Source organism: Protopterus annectens, chromosome 9.part0 (assembly GCF_019279795.1).
Source record: "Protopterus annectens isolate FY-2018-M chromosome 9.part0, PAN1.0, whole genome shotgun sequence".
Classification (NCBI taxonomy): Eukaryota; Metazoa; Chordata; order Ceratodontiformes; family Protopteridae; genus Protopterus; species Protopterus annectens.
The window spans coordinates 1,637,688,980-1,637,707,622 of record NC_056743.1 but is presented as its reverse complement, the minus strand read 5'-3'; the positions used below and the strand labels follow the sequence as shown (position 1 = coordinate 1,637,707,622).

General features: G+C 38.4%; 1 protein-coding gene across 1 annotated transcript in view; it reads right to left on the bottom strand.

Annotated features, from left to right (window-relative positions):
* Window positions 1–18,643, bottom strand: part of LOC122812216 (adhesion G protein-coupled receptor E1-like) — a 1,201,768-nt gene that overhangs the window by 209,804 nt on the left and 973,321 nt on the right. Inside the window, exon 19 of the mRNA XM_044084558.1 lies at window positions 9,185–9,276. Coding sequence (XP_043940493.1) covers window positions 9,185–9,276 — 92 coding nt within the window. The remainder of the gene's footprint in view (window positions 1–9,184; window positions 9,277–18,643) is intronic.

Below are 18,643 nucleotides of genomic sequence, written 5' to 3'. Positions count from 1 at the left end.
AGTGAGTATCTGTTATGGCACAAACAAGGCTATGTTTGTCATGCTACTCTCTTTCTTTTTTAGCCCCACATATTATTTGGTGACCACTGTTAAATCTTTAAATTATAATCACATGGTGAATACTGACAGCCTTTATGTGCTGCCTTATCTGTACACAGTCTATTTGTACATATGTGATCCTTATATGTGTTAGCAGACTGCAGTCAGTAACTGATGACTGACATTTGAGTTTCAAACTTCATGCTCTTCAGAAAGTTTAGGTACAACCTATATAGTCTATCAACTTCATAGGTTTGGATGTGGAATATTGACAATCTATCCATATTTCTGGCCTTCTGTTCCCCCATTTTTATGGTTTTGTTCACATTTCTCACTCTAAGAGGTTGAGATTGTTACATCTGAAAACATTAAAATGTGACGTCTATGTCAAACATTTCCCTATTGCTGGTTCTTTGCCCTCTCATTAAGTTGGCCTCTGTGCAGATATGTTGCACTAACAGAATGACAGCTATTTGTATAGCCTACCTCTCAAATGTACAGACTTTTTCAGAAAGTCCAAATTTTGCCTCACGTTTTGCTGTGTTTCTCATACATCTGTGTTTTTTGGGCAAATTAGTGTTAAAGTATTGAGTGTTGAACTAAAAAAAATAGTGACAGACATTTGAATCTGAGATTTCATACACATCTGACAAATCATGGGAATGCAAAACCTGTTATTCTATCAACTTTCTAAGTTTGTAAGAGCAATATTTAATGTGTGTCCCTAGCATACCTCTCAGCTGTCCATGTTTTTCAGAATGTCCAGCTTTTTGCCTCTTATTTTTGGTCTGTTCCTCATAAAATGTATGTTTTTCTGACAAATCACTAGTATGATCTGAGGATTAAAGTGACTAAATAATGACGTGCCTTTGATTTTCAGACTTCATGTCCTTCAGACACTCTATGCTAACACAAATTCTGTTATTCTAGCAAGTTTCTAAATTTACAAGAGCAATATGTAAAATGTGTCCCTATATTTATGCCTTTGTCCCCACATTATGTCATGCTTTGTCCAGATTTCAAGAGGTTGAGAGGTATGGTCCCTACTTCTTCTTCTTTCAGCTTTTTCACAGTTAGTGGTTGCCACAGTGGATCACCTGTCTGCTCATGAGTGGCAGTGGAGTTTTATGGTATCGAGTTGCCAGCCCGGCACCCAATCTTCCACGGAAGGCACACACACTCACCTAGGGCCAATTTAGTGTATCCAATCCACTTACCACATGTCTTTGGGATATGGGAGAAAACCAGAGCAGTCGGAGGAAACCCACACGACCACAGGGAGGACATGCAGACTCCGCACAGAAGGAACCCCAGCCGAGGGTCGAACCAGAGAACCTCTTGCTGTGGGGCGGCAATGCTAACCACTGCACCACTGCAGCTGCCCAGGTATGGTCCCTACTTGTCAACCTTAATTGTCTCCAAATTATTTATGGTGTTTGCCCCTATTTCTTGCTATTAGAGATAGCCCTGGTGACCAAAGTGACTAAATAATGACATGCATTTGAGTTTCAGACTTCATGTCCTTCAGACAATGCATGTTAACACAAATTCTGTTATTCTAGCAACTTTCTGCATTTACAAGAGCAATATGTAAAATGTGTCCCTATATTTATGCCTTTGTCCCCACATTATATCATGCTTTGTCCAAATTTCTAGAGGTTGAGAGGTATGGTCCCTACTTATCAACCTTAATTGCCCCCACATTATGAATGGCTTTTGCTTCTACTTCTTACTATAAGAGACAGCCCTGGTGACCAAAGTGACTAAATAATGACATGCATTTGAGTTTCAGACTTCATGTCCTTCAGACAATGCATGTTAACACAAATTCTGTTATTCTAGCAACCTTCTATGTTTATAAGAGCAATATTTTAAATGTACACCACCACAAATTGAAACTTCAGAACCTTCAAACCACAACAGCTCCCAGCACCAAATCAGGTGAGATGAAGGAATTGCAAATAAATGCCAAACTTTATTAGTAACGGTTAAGCGCTTTCTTCTCCTTCAAGAGACTTCATCAGAACTAATTTCATTACAAACCCAGCCCTTAAATACCCTTGTTTAATGATGTCACATAAATCACTTAATTGTACCTTAAAAACATACTACATAATTTATCAACAAAATAAGTAAGTAAATAAATGAATGAAACTCAAACCTCAGCCAGAATGGGGAAGTTAATGACACTTGGAAAAATAATTGTTTTAACTTTAAAATAGGTGCGGATGGTGCTATTTCAGATTCTAGGCAGACTATTTCCTTACATGAGAAGTTAAAAATGTTTGAAAATGATTTTCTGGCAAACAAAAAATTGCAAATGTAAAATTCCTATTTGGAAAGAAATATAGAATTGGGACATGTGCCCCAGGGTCTGCTTTTGTGGAGATATCCCAATGGTGCTGATAAAAATTAAGATTTCCTTAATGATTTACATGCTTTGTTTGATCAGACTGGCCTAGATATGATGCATTTAATGATAAAATATAACAACCAGGCTTTGGTAATCCATTGTGGGAACTTGGATTTGTTAAACAAAGACATATTGACTGATTGTGAGTATAATAAATTTCGAGGTGGCTACTTTGAAGTTAATAAAAGTGTGGAAGATGTTTGCAGTGCAATATTTTTGTGAAAGCAAAATAAACTGAAGAGGGATATTCAAGAATATGCCCTTAACAAGGTCTATCCATTTTCATTGGGTAAACAAATGAGAGACAATAGTGGTGAGGCCAATCAGGAGTGAGATGCTAATGTGCCGGTGAAAACAAACCAGAGATTACAAAAGCAACAGTGTCTGGGGTCTGTTAATCAAGCAGATTATTCCGAGGGGATAAGGCGTTCGGAAAGGCTTTGGGGGAAGAACCAGTATTCTCAGTTTTTCAACACCAGGTCTGATGAATATTCGAGGCAAGGGGTAAGGCCTAAAAAGAGTAGGAATTGACTTTGGCAGTTTCTCGGTTGTATGGTGAACAGAAAACGTAATGGCAAAGTGAGTACTTTGTGTAGAACTGTGGTTAACAACAATGTAACAAGTTTTTTTGTTGACCATGAGAAGGAGAATTGTGAAGCAGGTGTTGTGTATCCTAACATTTTAAGCAGTTTGAATACTGAAGCAGTGCTTGACAAAGCGACTTTTAACACTGATAATTAAGTTCAAAGCTCCTGTTTTAATTCCAATTTAAGTTTGGATATAATGCAAGGACAATGTGCGAACAATTTGCAATGCTTAGCACCTGAAACTGATGAAAATGCCGAAGCAAATTTAGACTGTATTATTGACATGATGAATGAAAATATGGTTAGTGCATATGATGCTAATTTAATTCATTTCATGGAATCAAATGTTGATATGGGGAATGTTCATTTAAATTTCCATGACAGTTTATTTGGTTCATCAAATGTCAATGGGCGATAAGAATTTGAGTGTGTTAAACACTTAAATAATGACGGAATTATTTGCCCATTTACAGGTCAAAACATTAATACTGTATTCACACCATTACATGAAGGTTTGGTTGCCTTTTCTGGGGCGGAAATGGTTGATGGTATTAATTTAAATGAGGAAAATGAGATTGTTTCTAATGTTTTAGTGGATGATTTTAACTTTTTAAGGAATTCTAATGATAAAACTGACGGCCCATTACTAAATGTAAACGATGAGAGAAGTGGTACTGCTGCACTGGGTGAAATGTGTAAAATAGTCAATAACAGTAATAAGGATTTTAAAATATATAACTATTCTACTAAAGTAGTACAAACAGCACACGCTGATTTTTTGGCCAAGGGATTCACCTTTGTGCCTGCAAGAAGGGGAAATATTGTAAATACATTACTTGATTTAAAATGTTTTACCCATAAATTGAACCTTAAAGTATGGTTTGGTAAAGGGGGTAATGAATTAAATGTGAATGGAAATGACAATGAAAGTGTTTTATTAAGAAAACTAAGTATGTGTAATCCCCCTTTGAATAATTCCATTCAGGTTTATGAAAGAATCTGTGAAAAACAAATAAGGCAGCACTTTAAACAGTCCCATGGAGAGAATTACTGTAATTTAAACAGTGGTGAATTAGCCTTATTAAATGATTTTGTAAAAGACAAAGTGATGCACATAATGAAACCTGATAAAGGGAGTGGAGTGGTTTTAATGAATAGGGTAGAATATTTAAACAAAATGAATGTGCTGCTTATGAATAGTACATATGAGGAAAGCTCCTTAAATGAGATACACATTGCTTATAGAAAGATAAACCTTGCGTTGGATGATATGTTGTTCCAAGGTCAAATCAGCCTTGATGAATATAATTATATAAAAAATGACTATCCCATGATTCCGAATATTTTCGGAATACCGAAGATCCACAAGGGCCTTACAAATTTAAGTTTTAGGCCTATTGTGGATGGTAATAGATCTAAAACTTGCTATATGAGCAAGTATATTGATCATTGTTTACAGAAAGGCTTACAAATATTTGAATATATTACAAAGGATTCGTGGCATTTCTTAAAGAAATTGAATGAAATAAAATGGGAGCCTGGGTAGATTATGGTGACTGTGAATGTTGTTAATTTGTTCAGTATTATACCACATTTTGAAGGTATAATATGGTTGGAGGTTCAGTTAGCAAAAACTGGAATGTATGACCAGGACATCATTAATAAGATTATTGCCCTGATTGAATTGGTTTTAAACAACAATTATATACATTTTGAAGGGCAATATTTCAAACAAGTCACTGGGGTAGCTATGGGGGCTGCCTGTGCTCCCATATTTGCAAATTTTGTAATGTCATACTGCGAACAGGAATTTTTAATGAAAAGTAGTTTTTGGACAAAAAAATTACATTACACTAGATTCCTGGATGATCATTTTTGTTGTGGAGGGGTAGTCAACAAGAATTAGATGATTTTTTTAGTTACATTAACAACACAGTGGAGTTCTTAAAATTCACCTGTTTTAGTGAAGAACAAATCACATATTTAGACATAGAGTTGAATGTTGATAAAATTAACGGTCTCCTATATTCTAAGATATATAGAAAGCCAACTTTTTCAAATTCCTATTTAGAATTTAAAAGTTGGCATCCTTTACATCAAAAAAGAGCAATTGTCAAAGGCCATTTGGTAAGGGCTGCCAGGATGGTTAGTCATGATGAGCATTTTCATGATGAAATTAGTTTTATAGTCAACATGTTTGTTAAAAAGGGTTATCCCCTGGATTTGTTAGAAGAATTATCCAAGGAAGTGATAGGTAAAAGGTACAAAAGTATTTATGTACTAATTTTGGGTGGGCCTCATAGGCCGCAAAGTGAACTACTTTTAACCTGGATTCTGGGGGTATCACCCAGGCAGTTGTCAATAACTGGGAAATCCTGGCTTTTGACCTGAATATAGGGACACAAGTTGGAAAGTGTCCCCCTAGTATTGTATATAGGAAGGATAGGTCCCTTAAAAACATGTTTGAGTATAATGAAAATGCACATGGCCTTTCAAATAGAGCTAAAGGTAATACAAAATGTGGAAAGTGCAATTATTGTTGCCACATCTTTGAAACAGGAGAGCAGTTTAAATTGAATAAAAACAATTCTATCTCTATAAAAGGACACTACAATTGTAGTAGTGTTAATGTGGTTTATTTGGCTAAATGTCAAAAATGTGTGGCATTTTATGTAGAAAAGACCTCCAGAGCATTTAAGACACGTATCAGTGAATATCTTTATGACATAAAGAAAAGAAAAATCACTAACACTTTATTTAGACATATTAAAGACAATGGGACACACTCATTTAAGTTTTTGGCTATTGATCATATAATAAAGGACCCTCAGGGTAGTATAGTAGACTTGCACTTGGATGCAAGTGAATTGAGATGGCAGTTAAGGTTGGATGCCACCCAATTTCCTGGATTAAATAAGGCAGTTAATATTGCATGTATTTTAAAATTAAAACATATTATGGGCTAAATGGTTTGAAGTGTCCTACATGGCACAATTAAATGAAATATGAGATGTGTTTTAATGTTTTAAATGTTTTAAAATGTCAGTCAAACACAATATGAGTGAGTTTCACTCATTTACTTATTTTTTTGATAAATGATGTAGTGTGTTTTTAAGGTGTAATTAAATGATTCATCTGACATCATTAAGCAAGGGTATTTAAGGGCTGGATTTGTAATGAAATTTGTTCTAATGAAGTCTCATGTTGGAAAAAAAAGCGCTTAACCGTTACTAATAAAGTTTGGCATTTATTTCCAATTCCTTTGTCTCACCTGATTTGGTGCTGTGAGCTGTTGTGGTTTGAAGGTTCTGAATATTTTAAATATGTCCCAATATTTATGCCTTTGTCCCCATGTTATGTCATGCTTTGTCCAGATTTCTTGTGCCAAGAGGTTGAGCTGTATGGTCCCTACTTGTCATCCTTCATTGCCCCCACATTATTTATAGCTTTTGTTCCTATTTCTTGCTCTAAGAGACAGTCCTGGTGATTAAAGTGACTAAACAACATGCTTTTGAGTTTCAGAGTTTATGTCCTTCAGACAATGCATGTTAACACAATTGCTATTATTCTAGAAACTTTGTACATTCATAACAATATTATTTAAAATGTGTCCCTCTATTTGTCTTTGTCCCCACATTATGTCATGCTTTGCCCTGAATTTTTGTGCCAAGAGGTTGAGAGGTATAGTCCCTACTTGTCGCACTTGATTGCGCTCACATTATTTAATGTTTTTATCCCTATTTCTTTCTCGAAAAGACAACCCTGGTGATCATTGTGGCATTCTGTGCAAATCCACGGACCCTAAAGTGCTCTCCTTCACATGGAGTTCATATTCGTATTCCTCACAAGGCTTCATGGCCAGCAATATTATTGCAAGCTGTGAAACTTAGCTTAGGGGCACCATACCTCACTGATATGCACTGAGTGCTGTCGCTCACTGACTGCCATCACTTTCGCGGATGCACTCCGTGTAAGCTCTATGCAGAGCCTACACTGAGTTTAATGAATCTTGGCCATAATGTAAACAATATGAAAGAAATTGTTACTCAACAGGGTGAGGATGCATCTTAACCAGTCTTTACCAATTTATTTGATAAAAATAGTACTATGGCTCAGGGTAGTGAAGACATGAGTCATTGTGTAAGTAATATAAGGATGTTAATAGGCTACAGTCCAGAAACATGCATGGTTGAAGAGATAGTTAAAAAATGGCATATTTTAAAAAAATAAAGCTAGCTTTAAAGATACATTAACAGAAAAAAAACTAAATTTACATATAAGAGGGATAAAAAAAATCTAAAACAGCCATTATGTTATAAAGAAAATAATCTAAATGACAACAGTATAAGAAAATAAAAGGAAATGGTATCAGACCATATTATAATTATCATTTTGGTAAACATGGTTACAAAGGTGCTTCTTATATGCATTCAACCACTATAAACACTTATTTACAAATACCTGCTAATTGTGATACAAAAAATATAGGGTATATTGTCATATGCCAAATATGTAATGTTTTCTATATTGGCAAATATAGTAGAAAATTAAAATAATGTTTTGGTGAACTTTTATCCCATATTAAATGGAAAGTATCTACTAATGCACTATATAAACACATCTTTGAAAAAGGGGAGAATCATTTCTTCAGTTCTCAGCATTGTAAATAGTAAATGAAAATATAAGGGGTGATGATATATCCACTAAAACAGAAAATGATGAATATAAATGGATTTCAGTATTTAGAGCTGATCAACCACCAGGTTTAAATGGTAACTATATCGTTTAAAGCCTTTATTAAACTCATGTACCTTGACATGGATGCCAAGATTCATCTGTAGAGCTTTGCTCTTGAGGTAAATATTTTGTCATTAATGTTTTGAACACATAATAATGAAGTTACCATCAGAGACCAGATCATAACACTCTATGTTAAGTACTATTCTGATGTAAGAAGGGTGCTTAACAAAGTTTATTAAGCTCATTTCAGCAGTGTTATGCTCTTCATTTGCACTAGAACATAAACAGCAACCCCAACAGTAGAGAAGCAGTAAGTTCAGACAGCTTTGAAAGCTGAAGTATACTTCAGGATGTCATGCTTCTCTTTTTGAGTGCAGAGTATGACATTTACTTCATCTCTTAAAGTAGTTACAAAATCAGATGCATTTAATTTCTGGTCACTGTCTTTGAGGCCGCACTTAGTGTGTTACACCTTTCAAAGCTGTAAAACATTTTGTATCTCTGCAGTTTTATGTCTTGTAGTACACTGGAACAGCTAAACCTCACTGTAGTACAAAGACTTGCGAGACAATACTAAATGCATTATAGTTTTCAAAACTGTAAAACATTTTGTATCTCTGCAGTTTTATGTCTTGTAGTACACTGGAACAGCTAAACCTCACTGTAGTACAAAGACTTGTGAGACAGTACTATAGTTTTCAAAGCTGTAAAACATTTGGCTTTTCTGCATTGTTTTCCTCTTTCTTTTATGCAGACCTTTTAAAGCTCCATTATGATCAGAGCTCTCTCTCTCATACCCAAGTAGCTATATGTTCTTGAAATGGATGTCAAGGTTCGACTGTCAAGCTTTCCTTCACTCCACTCTTGACGTGAATTTCTTGACATCCATTTTACAAACATATAACAACTTGGTTATGATCAGGTATCCAATCACTCGGTCATGATGTTCACTGTTATTATATATTTGACAATGTTTGCTAGAGATTTTTGTACCTATGCTTCTACTAAAAATGTGCCTCAAACCATTGGGTGTCCCAGTAATCAAAGCATAAAAACACATTTGAATATAATTTTATGTGCTAGGTAGAATCCTGAGCAGTTTAACTCGGTGACTGGATATCTCATTAAGTTAAATGTTGGCAATTCATAGGGAATTACACTGTACATACTACTGTACCTGATAGCAGCACCCCATTCTCACCTTAGTCTACCTCTACAAATACATCATATGTTCTTCTCCATAACCTCTTTTGCTGTCATGTTGTTAATCTTCCTTTGCAAGCTTCTGATTTATACACATACACTGGAGTTATAAACAGATTGGGAGTCACATTTCTTGTTAAATTCATTATCTTACACAGAAGCATCCTTTTCTAAAATGCTTGTGGATATTATAGTTACATACTTTGTGTTCTTGATTGTTGACACATCTTTGTTGAGTGATGAAAAATGTTGTTGTAGCGTATAAATGGTTTTGCTAAATAAAAATATATTCACCTATAGAGAAAAATATATATATATTACAACATACCTGAGAACATATTAAACAATAGCTTGTGTTTTACTTTAAATAATACATGAAAAGAAACAAACCATGCATGCTTATCATGAACATTTACAAATGCCCTCCTTTGTCATTTTGACACATTGCCAAATTCAGAGCAGTCCCTATACTGTAAAGATTATGGTTTCATTTTTACATAGCACTCTCCTAGATACTTAAGCTTGTATTAGTGAAGCATATGGTAGCACTTTTATTCTTCCTGACCTCAAATACTCACACATCTTCAGTACTTAAGAGGTATCTGTTTGTCACATGTTATTTCTAAGATAACTTATGCAAATCTATAAATGTGAAGTTGTTCTAGCTCGTTGTTCATTCTTACAGATGGGTTCGGAGTCGATCCTCAGTTCCAAGTCAGCCAAATACAAAGTTTGAGGTCTTCAGACAGCGAGAGACCAAGTCCCTATCCCATGATGCACCTTGAGTTACCCCAGATCTAGTTTGCCGCTTGAACAGATCGGAGGTTTCCTTACAGCTCGGGCCAGTATAATATTTTTCTAGAAAAAAATTATCTTTAATAATACTTTTCAGTTTAATAACTTTTAATATTTTGTTGAACTAGGGTTTAGCTTAAATTGTGATAGTTCCTTATAGTCTTTTTGACCTTCTTTTATATAGGCCTTTAGTATCTCCCTTCCCTTTCTTTGGTGTGCCTTTTGATAGATTAGAAGAGGTTTTAATAATTTAGAAGTGTGTTTTAGTAGACATTTATAGGCTTTAGAGTGTGTTTCTACAACATTAATAGTAAGTTCATATTTAACTTTATAGAGCCCATTTGTTTTTTTTAAGGGCTGCTTACTATTTAAAATTCTAGTGTTGTTTGAATTTGTTGAACGTGTGTGTGTGTGTGTGTGTGTGTGTGTGTGTGTGTGTGTGTGTGTGTGTGTTTTGATTTACCTTTAATACAGGTTTTCTTGTGTGCATTTAAATATTTTTCATGGCTGACCAGGATAAGGAGAAACAACCCAAGTCTGGGTTTAAAAAATGTCCAAAGTGTGGACAAAAAATGTCTGTGATTGATGGTCATGTTAATTGTGTTTATTGTTTGGGTGCTTTGCACTTGCAAGACAGTTGCTCCATCTGCCAGTCATTTAGTAGCCGTGTACTTCATGAAAGGAAAATAAAGTTAATTGATATAGGGCTATTAAAATCATCCTTTCAAGAAGCTTTGGGCGACCATGATAAAGCTAGCAAATCTCCCAAATCTTCCAAGTCCTCTAAGTCTTCATCTTCAGATCTAACAAAATCAAAAAATCCTTCAACATTGGCTCCACAACCTTTGAAGCCAAGCGTCTTATCTTTTTGGAGCCAATCCCCAGTCCTGGAACTGGTCTCTGCAGTACTGAAGTCACCAGTCCTACAATTGGTACCACCCTCTATCGATTAATCTCAGTCCTCGATAAGCCTATCTGATTTGGATGTGGATTGTGTGGTGCAGAAGTTGTTACAGGCACCGGCGTTTGCAAAATTCTTATTGGTTCTGACTCAAGTGGTTTCAGAACTGAAAACTGTTCCTCCATCTACTTCTTTTCCTCCTCCGAGCCATATTGGTCCGTCAGAGCTGGATGAGTTGGACCTTATGATTGTGGAGCCTACAGAACCGATGCCTGCTCTAGTGCCATCAGTTTGATTACTCAGACTTCCTTGGAGCTCATTGAGGAGTCTAGGAGTGGACACTCGCTGGTCAGGTCCGGGGAGGATAGTCGGACCAACCTGCTGGTTCCAACTTTACCTCTTGGGGTGTCGGCTCGGATGAGTTTGGCTCCTAACTCTGGGTTGGAGCCCACTGTTCCAGTGCCGAGAGAATCATTGATTTCTGTGGATCCAGCAGTTCCTTCTCACCAGAGCAGAGATGCTTTTGAGGCCATTTGGAGAGTAATGTCCCCCAGGACATCCACAACTTCAGGACCAACTACCTCTTCCCCAAAAGTGCCAATGTCTACTTCTGCCTCACAGATCCCTTTGAAGTGTAGAGACCCTGAGCCACAGGAAGTCCCACTGTGTGGTCCCTGCACATCTGAGACCTCACCAGAAGCTCCCATGGGTGGTCCCTGCTCTTCCAAGACATCACCAGAAGCTCCCACAGATGAGGTTTCCAGGAAGAGAATTTGCAAGAGGAAGCATCTAGACTCTCCACAGGAGCCTCTCACATCTGACACTGACTTAGATGAATCAGAAGGGTCCCTATGGTCCCCCTCTGAAGATATCTCATTTGCAGATATATTGGAAATCCTTAAGCAGAGGGGTGGCTGAAAGCCCACCAACCCTAATAAAGATGAGTCGGTCCTCCTGAAAGCTTTTGGGTTTCAGGCCTCCACCTCTTGGGTGTCTCCACCCTTCGATGAGCTTATGGAGCTGGTCTCATGAAGGGAGTGGGAGTGTCCAGAGACCATGGAGCCTGTCCCTAGGAGGCCCAATAAATTTATTTCTGCCCTTCGTTCTAAGACCTTTATCATTAAGGGATTGCCTGTTGATGCCATGGTGGTGGCGGCAGCAACCAAAAAGGAGATGTTGGAAACTTCTTCCTCTATCCATCCTCCTAACAGAGACTCTAGGATCATGGATAGATATGGGAAGTGCATGTTTAGTTCAGCGACTTTTGCCATGCATTCACTGAACTACCTTACACATTTCACAAGACTGCAAAGAGACTTCCTAAAGGAGCTTGGAGATACTCTACAGGGTATGGTAGCTGAGGGAGATTCAGACAAGGTTGCTTCCCAGCTTGCTACTCTTAATTCCATAGTGATCTCTTCTATTCATCTGATTTCATATTCAGCTGATTGAACGAGTAGGACAGCGGGTACAGGAATTGGTCTTAGGAGACACTCCTGGATGCACTTATGTGTCTTTGTCAAAACCCCTTTTGATGGCTTGTCTCTTTTGGGACCAAAGTTAAGGAAACTCTGACCAAGTGTAAGCAGGAAGGAAAGACTCTACCTGAGGTCGGAGTTCATTTTTCCACCCCCTACTAGACTCTACCCCAAGGGTCAAAGGGGAGGAAAGATGTGTTTCCAAAAAGCCCAAGGAGCCTTTCTGGACACACGTGGTGAACCCCCCTCCAGGGCAGAGGAGGTAGCAATAATGGAAGATGCTGCCCTCATGGCAGAGGGGGTCTGCAAAACCAGGGCAACAGAGACCAGTTCTTTGGGAAGCCCTACCAGCGCTCATGAAAGGAGGCCCAACTGTCCTACTCTGGAGGCAGTTGGGTGTCGCTTATCTTTGTATCCAGATGCCTGACTAAAAATAACAAATGACAACTGGGTACAAAGCATAATTTCCAGAGGATATTTTATTCCCTTCGCCACTCCTCCCCCCTTGATAACAAAAATCCCGGACATTGCACGCAGTTACAGGGAACAAACAACAGTAGAGGTCCAAACATTGCTAGAAAAAATAGTCATCCCACCAGTCCCAGCAGACCAGATAGGATCAGGAACTTACTCAAGATTCTTTTTAGTTCCAAAAAAGACAGAGGACTGGAGACCTATTTTGGACCTCAGCAGACAAAACAGATCTGTCAAGAAGGAGAAGTTCTGGATGGTCTCCCTACAGCCGGTACTCCCATTCTTAGGGAAAGACAATTGGATGTGCTCAATAGAGTTCCAGGATGCATACTCCCACATAAAAATGGCCAAACCATCCAGGGATCATCTGCACTTCTGGCTGGGAGTCAATCACTACCAGTTTCGAGCCCTGCCCTTTGGTCTCACTACAGCCCCCAGAGTGTTCACCAAATGTATGGCAGTGGTCATGGCTCACCTGAGGCGTTTGGGATTCCAGGTGTTTCTGGATTTAGATGATTGGCTCCTCACCACCACCACCAGGCATCAGCTGATACAAGCCAGAGACACCACACTTACTCTTTGCAATTAACTGGGGATTACCATAAACTCAGAAAAATCTGCCTTGTCGCCATTACAACATATCGTTTTTATTGGAGCAGAATTGGACACCACCACCACCACTTTAAAACTTCCATCAGAAAGGATATCAGTACTTCATCAGTAAGTTCTGAATGTCATATCCAGAGACAAGGTGCCAGCCTCAGAAGTGCTAAAGATGTTGGGGACAATGGTAGCTGCAATAATAGTAATTCCATTGGATTGTATGCACATGTGGATTCTACAATGGCTTCTGTTCACGCAATGGTCTTATCAAGAGCTCCCAATGTCACATCTCATTATTCTAACAAACACATGCAAAAAGGATCTTATGTGGTGATTGACCTCTCTCCAAGTAATGATATGTTGTCCTTTTATCCTACCCTCACCATCAACCACGGTGATTACTGACACTTCCCTGATCGGGTGGTGGTGGAGGGGCATTTTCAGGGAAGAACAGCCCAAGGCATTTTGACCGAACAAGAGACACATCTGCACATCAATGTCCTGGAGATGAGAGTGGTGCTTTTGGCATTGCAGTACTTTCAGGAATCTCTTCCTCTGGGGACAACTGTGATTCAGACAGACATGTCGCTAGTCTGGTACTTGAACAAACAAGGCAAAACCAGGTCATATTCCCCTTTGTTGAGAGGCCCTAAGAGTATGGCAGTGGACTACATCCACCCAGATCTTTCTGATAGCAATGCACATCCCAGGGAAATCCAACATGATTGCAGACAAACTGAGCAGGGCAATCTTGTTGCCTTATGAGTGGACTCTCAAAACAGAAGTAGCGGAAAGAATATTCCACAAATGGGGCCACCCTTGCTGCAATCTCTTTGCATCCCCCATGAACACAAAATGCAGAAGCTACTTTGCCCTAATTCCCCCGCTGGGAAATTCCCCAAGGGATGCACTTGTACACGATTGGCTTCCAGGTCTCCTTTATGCATTCCCATCAATTCCCCTCATACCCAAAACTGGGAAGGCCCATCATTCTAATAGTCGCTCACCTTGTCAGATTTGGTTTCCCTTCCTTTGAACTCATGTGTTGGAAGAGCCTTGGATTCTGGACCCATTTCCAGATCTTCTGATGCACTCGTCAGGGATTCTTCATCCTTCCCTTCAGTCCCTAAAATTAACAGCTTGGCTGCTCCAATTCCCAACATAGCCAGGTTCCATAACCTCTCAAACGAAATGCAACATATCTTAATATCTTCTCATAAAGCCTCTAATAGGAAGTTGTACCTCAGCAAATGGAAGAGGTTTTCCATATGGGCTTCTTAGAATAACACTGATCTTTACCAATCCTCTATTTCCTCTATTTTAGAATTTTTGACTATGCTCTTCAACAAACTAGCGGCGGGAGCTACAATTCATGTGCAGCTTGGTGCCATCTCTAACTTTCATCTTAGTACTGAAGGCTTTAAAATAATGTCACACAAGCTATCCAAAGCCTTTCTCAAAGAGACTTTCTATCTTAGACCACCAGTTAAATCCCCTTATACCCCCTGGAACCTACATTTTATGCTCTCACACATTATTCTCCCACTGTTTGATCCAGCTTCTTCATGCAATTTGAAAATTTTATCTTGGAAGACTATCTTTTTAGCAGCCATCACATCTGCTCAAAGAGTCTCAGAACTACAAGCCTTGTCCATAAAACCTCCATATTTGTTTTTTCATACTGACAGAGTTTCATTGCGCACAAATCCTTCATTCTTACTCAAATTTTGTACTGAAGCTGACCTTAACCAAACTATAGATTTACCAGTGTTTTTCCCTAAAAACACCAACAATTTGGAGTATATGCTGACAAACTTGATGTTCACAGACAACTCAGATTTTACCTCGATAGAACTAAAGAATTCAGAAGAGCTGAACAACTTTTTGTTTCTTTTTCAGATTCTAGAAAAGGTATGCCTGTGGCAAAAACAACTCTATCCAAAATATTATCTGATTGCATCACTTTCACTTACTCGGCTGCAAATTTTCCTCTACAACACAAAATTAAGGCTCATTCAACCAGAGCTGTGTCTACATCTTCTGCATTTTCAGCTAGGCTACCAATAGACAATATTTGTGCAGCAACCACTTGGTCAAAGCCTCATACCTTTATCACTCATTGCAAAGTCGATAGGGCCTCCAGGGACAGGGCCTCCTTTGGTTCGACTGTCTTGAGAAACATACTCCCATGAGCCACCAGAGAAAGATGGTGCTTGGGACACTACCCATCTGTAAGAATGAACATCGAGATAAAACAACCTCACATAAGGAAGTTATGTACTCACCATAACATTCCATGTGAGTTGTTCATCTCACCTTCATTTGTACTTCCCACCCTCCTACCCACTCCAGGTTTTTTCGAGGACAGAGTGTCTTGTTTTATCGTGGTTTGTTTGTCTCCCTACGATTTTTCCCTTAAAATGTGACAGAATGGCATATGGTATTATTAGAGGCAGCAAACAAGATCTGAGGCAACTCTAGGTGCATCATGGGATAAAGACATGGCTTTGAGCTGTCTGAAGACCTCAAGCTTTGTAGTTGGTCGACTCAGAGTCAAGGATTGGCTCCGAAACCATCTGTATGAATGAAGGCAAGATGAACAACTCACATGGAACATTATGGTGAATACATAACTTCTTTTTTTTTTCCTAGTCTGATACAGTAATATGATGTGTGTATGCATGTGTACATGTGTTTGTGAGCTTGTGTGATAAGCAATTTTGGTGTCTCATCTTCACAAACTCTGCAATATATTTAAAAACATTTAAGATGCTGCTACACTATGAATGTCTACCTGTCATAGATTGCTTTTCTTGATAAGGTGTCCTTAATGGCAATTAATCCTACAACATTTCTATTTGGCTGTAATACAATGGATTAACTTTGCTCCTGATAATCCAATGTGATTTTTAGTCAACTGTGTTATTAATTGATGGTAGATGTGGTTGACCATGCTGTGGTGAAACTTGTATGGTATTGCAGTGTAGCTGAGGTTGTGTGACCCCAGAGTTAGTATATATAAATAAGAGAGTATGGGATGAAGCCCCCATGTTGGGGGTTGTAGGAGCAGAGCTCCCTATGTAAAATCAATGTCTTAGATACATGCAAGCTGGGATGTGTTTAATTGTGTTTACTGTTTATTTCTACTAACAATAAAAAGTAGCATTGTTTTTTTGAATTAGTTATAGGAATACATGAGATAATGGGAAACTCTGAAATATGAATCTCAAGGCACAGATATTAATGCCTTTGCAATTACTGCCAAGTATAGTGTTTGTAGTCACTAAACTGTGTGTTTTTGTTATGTTTTTCTGTTTGTATCTTACTACCCACATTTCATTCTGTCATATAATAAACATAACAATGCATATTTTCAAGCAAGAACAAAAAAATCAATATAGTAATACAGCAGACAAGAGAATGTTAATTTGATTCCACAACTATCCAACATCCACAACCACATTTTCCCATTTTGCACATGGGGTTGGGGTGCCACTTCAACAGTAACAATCATCTAGAGCCAAGGTTAACACTGCTGGGTAGTTTTTCCTGCCATGGTAGTTTTTCCACACCTCACACTCATATGAACATGCATGCTAACACCTATGGCCAATTTAGAATGTCTACAACAGGTTATATAGCAATATGATTGCACTGTGAAATCTATGCCACCATGTCAAAATGCATTCTTTATTTTAAGATACACTACCAACTCTCCATGGAATGAGTGATCGCTCCAGTGTAGACCCATGTAATTTTTGGATTACTAAATCTAAACATGAATAAGCTTGTACTGATTTCCAGTTGAAAACACAAAGTGGTAGTGCATAGAACACATAGATTATGCTCGAAGATCAAGGAAAAGATAAACTTGTTAAGCATATCCCTAGTATAAGACACAATCTTAATAGTGCTTAGGGGTACTTAACAAAGGCTTGTTTAGGACCCCAGTGCTGTTAATATCAGGTCTCACTCTAGGAACTAATAGGACAGTGCTGAACATCAGCAGAATGAGGTAAAATACAAGATTTTATTTTTAGTTGTTGGGAAAATGTCAGAATGAAGTATCTTACAGCTTTTAAAACAATTAATTCTACAAAAGGGCTCTTTGTTTTTGCCTGGTGTCTGTCAGATAGATTTTTCCAGCTTTCACTTCAATAGACTGTAAAACAATTTGTGCTCCTATACTTTTTCTGTAATTGTTATTACGTGGAACAGATAAAGCTTCATGTGCTACAAGGAATTGCAACTTGGTTACCAGTCAAAATCCATTAGTATGTGTTCTTGACACAGATGCCAAGATTTATCTCTTGAGCTTTGCTTTTGAAACAAATTTCTTGACATCCACACCTCCAGACTAGTTTCTCAGCATAATGCATCCGAGATTATCCAAGTGCAACTAACTCTGGGCAAGACCGCAATCCAAATTGTAGCTTGCTACAGATCCCCCACCATGCCCCAGGATTCCCACTCCTCATTTCTTAACACACTGGAAAATATTAGGGTACAACCTAACACCCTAATAATGGGTGATATCAATTACCCTACCATTAACTGGGAAAACTACTCATGTACCAACTCTTGTGCTCAACGTTTTCTGGAATTCATAAATTCCAATGCCATGGATCAACTTATTCATACCCCCACCAGGGGCAGCAATATCCTAGACCTGGTTATTACCAACATGGGCAATGGATGCTCCACACCAGAGGTCATTTCTTCGTTGGTCAGATCCGACCATAAGCAAATCACCCTAGACATCCACATCCCTCCCCACACCCCCATCAGGGAAACCACAGTAAAAAATTTCTCTAAAGCCAACTTCACGCTTCTTAAGACAGAAGTGGCAAACTTCACGACACCCATGCTGAAGGACAATAGAGGTATGACTGCTGAATCCTACACAAATGCACTTTATAAGCACTTACATGAGTGCATGGATCGTGCAATCCCTAACAGAACCAAGATGCTATCCTCCAAAAAAGGAAGCCAATCTGGTGGCCCCCGCCATAAACAAACTCTACAACAGAAGAAAGAAACTGTTGCAAAAAAGAGTAAAATCCCATGGTTGGAGGAACTCCCTGGTCAGCTTCAGTAAGAAGTTGAGATCCCTCATAAAATCCTCCAAAGCTAGTTATGAAAACAAAACTGCCACTGACTCTAAAGACAACCACAAAGCATTCTATAGATATGTCAAGAATCTCAATGGCAACACTCAGATCTGCTCTGAGTTACAGCACAATGGCACTAAATATACAGAACCAACGGATATTGCCAACATCCTGGCAGATAGGTTCAGTGCTAACTTTACCCCTCTGTCATCTCCTAAAGGGCCCATCTCTATACCAGAAGAATGCAAAGTTCCTGTAATCATGGCTGCACAGGTAAAAAACACACTATCCAAAGCCAA